Raw genomic sequence first — 8,743 nt, 5'->3', positions numbered from 1 at the left:
AGAGATAGAGAGGGAGAATTCCATCGAGATATGGATTTCACTCCTAACTCAACGCAAATTCTCATGTTTGATAGTAAAAATGCGTGTAGAGCGAGTGATTTTGTCGAGAGTTCTCGGTTTTCACACCTAATCTCGACCAAATCACTTAGTGGTGTTATGCGAGTGTTTTTGAAAAAATAAACGTGTGTGTTGTGTCGTCAGCCTTAGGAAAGGCTGAGTAGTTACACGAAGCTGTAGTGTGCGGTGTTCGCGCAAGGAGGTAGTATTTGCGAGTTCGAGCGAGAGTATCAAGTAGGCTTGTACGAATCCCCTACTAGGTTTACACAAGTCGGTCAATTGGTACTTAGACTATAGACTAGGTCAGTTATAAGACATCGACCCGGACTAGGTCGTGTCTGGCCTAATTCCTTATAGTTATGGCTCTGATACCAATCTGTCACACCCTAACCGATGGCGGAACCATCGGGGCGCGACACTGAGCGAAACAGATTGTCCAAGAGAATCCATAACAACTATTAGTGACAATATATTAATCGTTAACGTCCCATACCATCAACATATAAAGCATAAACAGTTATTACAGACATTGTTCTCAAAGACAATAAATTGTTCCGACAACTCAGATTTTATTGAATGACGTTTCTAGACCTTTCTACTCGTTTCACCAAGCTAAGCAAAGCATAACATCCTAAACACCTGTCACATACGTTAAAATAAAGTCAATACACAGAGTGGAAAGGTGAGTACACAAGTTTAATAACATATAGTATAGCAAAAGCGTTTACGCATAACCAGCATGTAACATGTAGAAATGTGAAGCAAGTAAGCTATTGACAATGAAGTATGAAACCGACATGACTGCGAGTTGTAGAATGCGCAACACATTATCACCACTATGACCATGTGAAGTAAAACCCTTAACAACCCCTGTCCACGACAGGTGCAGTGTCCAAACTATAGTACTATCGTTGCTAAGGTGTCAGGCAAACAATCACTGTGTAAACATAACATATAAGCATTCATTGAGTCACGTATAACATGCGAGAGCGGTTAGCGTTTAAAAGTGTTTGCGTTGTGTGTTGATGTGATTTGATATAGGTAACGTATGTAACACCCAAAAGTGTGTTAAGCGAAAAAGGGTTCAAGTATACTCACAGTATGTATTTAATAAATAAACACGGCCTTGGATTGAAGAGAGCGCTGAGAGGTAGCCTAAGCATAGAACGATAGCGTAAGCGTTGAACAGCGTGTAAAACAGTGCGTCGAATGTTGAATGGTGAGTCAGTCGGATGATCATCCGGACGGACGACCATTCGGTCGGCTGATCATTCGAGTGAGATGCGTGTGTCAGTAACTTGCTTTAAAACTTTGAAGTTTTCGTTGTAGCATTTTGGCAAATGTGAAGTATTTCTAGATGTCAAGTCATCCGGTCGGATGGTCATCCAGACGGATGGCCATTTGATCGGATGGCTATTTGTTTGAAAGCGATATTCTTTGAAGTTTTGTAAAATTGTTTAAGTGTTGAACTTACAAGTCACCTGGTCGAATAGTCATTCGATCGGATGGTCATCCGATCGGATGACTATTCGATCGGCGATCTGATGTTTGAAAACTTTGTGAAATTTTCTAAGTTAAAAGTTTTGAGATTTGACGGAGACGGCAATGATGATGTGTCGAACAACGGGAAACCACACCAGGTCAAGCCCAGTCGATCGGATGGGAATCACCCCATTCGATCAGCCTAACTGTTCCCGACGGTATTTCATGTTCAACCCGTAAGTCGATCGTCTCCTTGGTGGAAATCCGTTCTCAGTCCGGTTCCCAACCAGAGTGTGAGTAGGGAGCCTGAACGAGTCTAGATTCCATCAGTTTCAAGTTGAAAAGTGAAGAATGTTGAGGAAAAGTTTGAATCAGTTGAAAAGTGTTGAGATCTTAGTGAGATTTGCGTTAAATGATGTGGAAATCCTTTAGATCTGGACAAACTTTGATGAGATGATGTCACACTTCAGTGTTCATAAGAAACCGAGGTGACGTCACCTTAAAGTAGCCCAAATCCGACGATTTCATGGTGAAAAGTAGTGATTCCAGTGGAGAAGATGATGGAGATGTGTGTAATGAAGATGTAAGTACAAGATTTAAGAAGAAAACTTACGGAAATCGCTTGGAATCGAATGATAAGTGCTTGAGAACGAGTTGGGAGCGTCTGGGTCGGATAAGGCTGTCACATCAGTGAACAGTTGATGTGACAGGTGAGTATTTATAGGTGAGAGGGGAGAAAGGCGGTGCAGAGTAGTGGGTCGGATGGCCAGTTGATCGGATGGCTATCCGATCGGATGGTCATCCGGTCGAATGAGCATTCAATCGGTTGGTCATTCGATCGGTTGGTCATTCGATCCGATGGCTCGTGCGAGTTAGTTTTCCGACTTCCGTTTCGTGCGTTGAGCATTGCGTTGTGTTTAAGCGAGTTGCGAGTGAGCGTTGCGATGAGACAGACCGAGCAATATTTAAACACTAGTTACGCAAATAACATAACCACTACACACTTAACACATAAAATGCATAAAGTAAATCTGCGTTTCGAGTTGCGATGAGATTGCGATTGCGTTAACATAACATGCGATGTAATATGCGATAAAATGCGTTTAAATAGTATGCGGTAATTGAGTTTTGAATAAGCGTTGTAAAATGTGTTGTATAATCATAGTTTAAAATATTGTTTAAAATCGTTTACCCACCGTTTATCGAATCTCGAGAGTACAAAGCAATAATTAAGCAAGAAAAGACATATCTGAATATTGACATGTCTTGACTTTGACTTTGACTTTGACTTTGACTTTGACTTGGAAAGTCGGGTTGTTACAACATGATTAACCGACCCACCACTTTAATCCCCATATTGGGTAAGAAAAATATTTTATCATAGCATTAGCATCTGTCAGGTGTATGCCTACACCTCGTGCTTATGTCATGGCCACTTGCAATTAAGTGAGCTGTGGATATCCAGGACACGGTCGCATTAACCCCCAATGTTTAAATTATCAAGCATAACGGATTAAAACGGGTTATTTCAATTTTGGACACATTGGTAATTGATCCCATACCCGACCAAGCGGTAATAATTTACCGTATCCCAAACCCGTATAAGGAAAATAGGTTAAGAGTATTTACATGATCTTAATCTTTACAATCCAAAGATATATGTAAACATAGCTGTTTAAACAAAATAACTAACAAGGTTGCAATTTACTGGACGCCCTTAGTTTGGAATGAAGGGAATTATGATCCATTAAAATGTTAACGGGTCTTATTCAAGTCATATGACTTGGACCAGTTAACTAACAATAAATCAGTACGGTTTGCTAGATTAAGCGGAGACCGGATAAAATGTGGTTTGTACCCTTACGAGTATTATGACTCGTATAATATGGGTCAAACAATAACACATTCTGATTATGACTGATTTGGAAGGAATTTGACCCGATTCGGCTAACTTATATAAACTAGGCTATATAAGTCAACCGTACGCACATATGCGACATCGGGTGATCGGATGAGTCAATGTCAAGTTCACTAAGCCAAAACATGTTTAATATGTTACCATATCAGTTTATAACTCAATTTACATGTTCATTATGATTCAAAACCATTTTACGCATAAAAGGGCATTTTTGGTATTTTTAAGGCATAATACATGAACTTGCATAAAACCCGACGAACGATATGATCAAATGGTATAAACTCAGAGGGTTATTCCATACATTAATATGGTCATAAAACAACTTCAAATCAGTAGCTAACTTAGCTTAAACGGGTCAGAATCGAAAGTCAAAGCAGAAGTCAAACTGCTTGACTTTCGGTTGCGAACCGAGCTATAAGCAGGAAATGACAGGTTGGACATGATATAACATGTCCTAATATGTTATAACAACTGATATAATGTCAAAAATTGGTGTTTAGATACTTAGAAGTTCATTTTACATAATTTACGAAAGTTTTGACTTTTATTTTATTGCAACCTTGACCCGTCATTTGACCAACTTAACGTGATCTTCAGGAGGTGCCCTCATAGAGGATTCTCACCTACCTTATTACGATCACGTAGCCATGTTCGATTCAAACATTGGCTTGACCGGAATGGTCCTAACCGAAAGTAAAAGCAAAAGTCAATTTGTTTGACTTTCGGCTAATAACTTAGCCTAGAATGAAAAAGAACTAGAAAGAACACTTACAAGTGTTCAAGGGGAAGATTAAACTTCAGTAGGAGACCTCTATAAGCAGAAGCAACTCCAATGAGTGATTAGAGAGAGGAATTTGAGAGGTGCAAGTTAAAATGAGGTCTAAGCACCTCTATTTATGCTTGTTTCAAGATCTCAAGATCATGCCATGTGTTAGCATGGATTCTCAGATGATTACTAGTATCCAAAGAGGTGTAAGAAGCAGAGAGAAGTGGCAATTTCGCGAGCAAGGTGTCACAAGGTGCAGGCTGCACAAACTGTCAGCGCACCCCTTACGGACCGTAAGGGTAATGGTTTACGGTCCGTAAGGACCTTAACGCGCCCATGGTTTCAAATTCCTTACGGTCCGTAAGGCATAAGCCTTGCGGTCCGTAAGGGAATATCAGGAATATTATTAATAATTGCCTTACGGTCTGTAAGGCATATGCCTTGCGGTCCGTAAGGATCACTCAATGGCGAAACATTGACATTATGTCACAAATGATCCCTTCACATCCAATCTTCCACAATTTTACACACATAGTGCCTCTCGTCCAAATAATTTGGCATAAATGAGAGTTGATTGAACACGTGTTGCCAATATGATTCGATATAAAATTTTGAGGTGTTACAGTATAATGTTTGATGCAAGTGCGATATAAAATTCTGAAGTGTTACAGTAATGTTTGATGCAAGTGCTAGATATAGCAAATTAACACCTTTGTAATCTTGTTACATTGAAAAAATTACAAGGAAAAACAACTGACGATAAGGAGAAATGGATATAAATATACAAAAATGTAAATAAGTGTTTTTTATAAATAATATAAGTATAACTTTAAAATCACATATTACTATTTTAACTCCATATATTGATTTAAAAAGATAGAAAGGGAAAAGTAAGATGACTGGTACATCCATAAGACCATAAGTACTAAAAGTTTACATTTACCTTTATCTAAGAAATCCAGTTAGCCTATTTTAACTTTTCCATAATATGTTCTCGTTTGCCATATTTTCTTCATATATATGTTTAATATTAGACATCTTCTAGGTATATTTAAGATATTTCTCACTAAACGATTAATAGTTCAAATTATGTATAAATTTATGGTAAGAAAAACAGATTGTTTTCTCCTTTTTCATTTATTTTATCTTTAATCTTTTCTCTTTTTTGGATGAAGTGTGGCATACACTTGGTTAAAGCAGTAATCCTTAGCCATTGACATGTGAACGAAAGGTAAAAAGAAAAATCAAATTCTTTTTATAATCACTTTTTTTAATCTAACCATCCGACTCATGTGAAATTAAATTAATAGTATTTACCGAAAGATATTTATTAATTATTACTGTCTAACTATTTTCAGTAGTGAGAAAATCAATCCTTAAAATGAACCTCATTACCCGAATTAGTTTCTATGTTTCAATCATTTCTTTATTATAAAATCAATCCTTAAAATGAACCTCATTACCCGAATTAGTTTCTATGTTTCAATCATTTCTTTATTATATTCATCTGAATATATGTATGTTTTGACGCATCATATGCATGATGTAATGTGCGGCCCAAAAATCGCAATTATGTTCATTAGAGGTCAAGTTATTCTACAAAGTCTCTTAATTGTAAGAACTGTAAAAGGATTTATAGAGTGACAAGTGTTCAATAACCTAAAATTAAACCCATTACATCATCACCCAAAACCTAAACACCCACCCCCACCCAAAAACCTAACCCTCCCCCCCCCCCCCACCACCACCCAAAAACCTAAACCCCCCCCCCCCCCCCCCAACCTCCCCACCCGCAAAAAAAAAAAAAAAAAAAAAAACTATACTCACCAAAAAAACCCCAAAAAACCAAATCCTGTACATTACGTGTAAGTATATATATTTTTTTTTTTTGGGTCTTTGGGTGGTGGTGGATGTTTAAGTATTTTTTTTTGTAGTGAGTTTTTTAGAAGCCTTTGTACCCTTCTTACAATTACATTACGTGTAATATGGTTATTATCTAACAAATTTATAATCATAAGATATATGCAACTAAAGTTTTTAATTCAAATGGTAGTAAAATTATGTATGCTTGTTGGTTTCGAACTAGTAAAAGAAAATAACTCTCCAATTGTTTGTTTGGTGTGATTTTGTTTAACTGTATATGAAAACATAAGACGATGCGTAGCCGTCCAAGTTTCGGGTGTTTTTTTATAAATCCACGCCCAATCACGCCTGATCTTCCCGCCCCCATGGGCGTTGTTTTGGAGAAATTGGGCTGAAGCGTTCTTTATACAACACCATTGAGTAGAATAGAAGGGTTTGGCCAATAGTAGGATTATTAGTTTTAAAAATTAAAAAAATAATAATAATTGGGTAATTATAGGAGTGCCACGTGTCGAACAACGCCCAAATGTGGGGGCATTATCCCACTACAATCATTTCTTCAACGCCCCTTTAATGACTAGGATGACACGTGGCGGAAAATGCCCAATAATAGGGCATTATTCACCCTTACCTATCAATTCTCTCCATTATATAATTTTCCTATGTTTTACCCATAGTCAAAGGCACTCAAAGCTACTACATTTGTTATCTAATCGTTAGATCTTAAAACATTTATTCAAATATCAATAGTAGAAAACAAGAAGTAAAGAACACTTGACATCAAAAATAATATGCATTTAATTAAGTAAGATAATCAAGCACACTGATCCATGGGTCAATCAGATCCTTATAACAATCAGTTAAACTTCCAATCCAAAATCTAAGATTTTCTTAATCCAACTCAAACTATAATTGATTTCTAGATCAATGTTATAACTAATCATAATCAACTAATAGCTAATCAAACCAGTCTAGTTCCTGTTCTTTACCGATCTTAAACGAAAATGGCCCATACCGCGATGATGATTGATAAGATGAGTGGATTGATTCCTATGATCATATAGCAACCGCTTATTGCCGGAGAAGGTTGAGGAGCAGGAACGAATTCAACCACATTTACAGCCACTTTCATGCCATTGTAGCAGTAACCACCACTTGCAAGGAAATAGTATGGTTTAGGCTGAGTGAGCTCAAACACATCACGTCCTGCGCCTCTAGTGATGTTGAAGATGAATCCGTAGTCAGTGCAGTTGCTGTAGCTCGTTTCATTCACCTCCAACACATTGAACAAATGCTTGTCGTACACGAAATCTGCACAAAGTTTCAAAACAGATCAGAACATTCTAAATAATATTATGATTTAGATGAAGAGATGAATCACTTTATCATCCAAAAAACTGAACAAATGCAAGTAAATGAACACATTATGGATCTAAATAATGATTGAACAGAAAAAAAATGCTACGTATTGGAGGAATATGCAAAAGTTTGCGCTGAAATCGGAGAAGTGGCTCCAAATTTATAATTAAACAAATGCTTGTCGTACAAGAAATCTGATCAAAAGTTTCGAAACAGTAGATCCAATCATTTTAAATTGATATTATGATTTAGATGAAGAGATGAATCACTTTATCATCCAAAAATCTAAAAAAAATGCAAGCAAACAAACATATTAGAAATTTAGATAATGATTAAACGGAAAAATGCTACTTATACGATGAACATTCAAATATTTGCGCTGAAATCGGAAGTTGCTAAAAATTTAAAAATTAAACAAATGCTTGTCGTACACGAAATCAGCTCACAGTTTCATAACAGAAGATCTGATCATTTTAAACTAAAATTATGATTTAGAGGAAGAGATGAATCACTTTATCGTCCAAAAAACCGAGCAAATGCAAGTAAGCGAAGACATTAATGATCTAAATAACGATTAAACAAAAAAAAATGCTCCTTATCCAACGAACATTCAAAAGTTTACGCTGAAATCGGAAGAAGTTACTACAAATTCAAAAGTGTATCACAAATCTCCTGAAACTCCTTGAATATCAAGACAAAAAACGTAATTCAAAGATTACATCGCTAGATGATTGTTCGAATGTAACCGCAAATCAAATCAAAGTGTGTGTAAAACAGAGATATAAAGAGATTATTACAAAGCCAGTCGCCGACGTAGAACACCTGCTGACGTGACCAATCAGTGTAGTTAAAATTAGGTTTCCACCTCTCCTTTCCGCCGACGAGGTGACGCACCGGATTTCTACACATAACACCGGTCAACATCGCCGCCGTGGCCACGACGGCGACCACCGTGTTCAGCCATACAACGCCACCTGATCGTCTCATTGTCAGTGAAGCTTCAAATGGAATACAGAAAAACACGCAAATGATGTGAGTGATAAATATCCCCAAAACGGTTAGGATGTACGGCAGGTTGGCAGTGTTGAGGGACAATTTGGGAAATGTGAATATATTTGAGTGACAGTGGACCAGTGGCGCAAGTTAGCGTGTGACGCGCGCAACAGATTTTACACACATGGTCTCTGTGGTGCAACCGTTTTTGTGCCTGATGAGCGTACACTTTCATGCTGTTTTATTTTTGTCTGGAATGTTATTTACTGGTTAAAGGTTATACGTTCATGATTAAAGTATTTTTA

The 8,743-nt window shown here is 37.2% G+C and overlaps 1 protein-coding gene across 1 annotated transcript; it reads right to left on the bottom strand.

Annotated features, from left to right (window-relative positions):
• Nucleotides 1-6,860: 6,860 nt before the first annotated feature.
• LOC110879104 (lamin-like protein) lies at nt 6,861-8,532 on the bottom strand. Its single transcript, XM_022127509.2, has 2 exons — nt 8,243-8,532; nt 6,861-7,397 (listed from the first exon to the last, which is right to left on the bottom strand). Exons 1-2 carry the CDS (start codon nt 8,430-8,432, stop codon nt 7,081-7,083), a joined length of 507 nt encoding a protein of 168 aa, XP_021983201.1. The 5' UTR covers nt 8,433-8,532; the 3' UTR covers nt 6,861-7,080.
• Nucleotides 8,533-8,743: the final 211 nt, after the last annotated feature.

This window comes from Helianthus annuus, chromosome 9, assembly GCF_002127325.2.
Source record: "Helianthus annuus cultivar XRQ/B chromosome 9, HanXRQr2.0-SUNRISE, whole genome shotgun sequence".
Lineage (NCBI taxonomy): Eukaryota > Viridiplantae > Streptophyta > Magnoliopsida > Asterales > Asteraceae > Helianthus > Helianthus annuus.
The sequence above is the reverse complement of the archived record's forward strand: the minus strand, read 5'-3'. Positions and strand labels throughout refer to the sequence as shown.

Excerpts from the sequence above, each read along its gene's own strand:
- LOC110879104 (XM_022127509.2), bottom strand. The coding sequence starts at position 8,432 with ATGAGACGATCAGGTGGCGTTGTATGGCTGAACACGGTGGTCGCCGTC. Across the intron at positions 7,398-8,242 it reads CTACGTCGGCGACTGGCTTT|ATTTCGTGTACGACAAGCAT; the intron begins GTAATAATCTCT and ends AACTTTGTGCAG.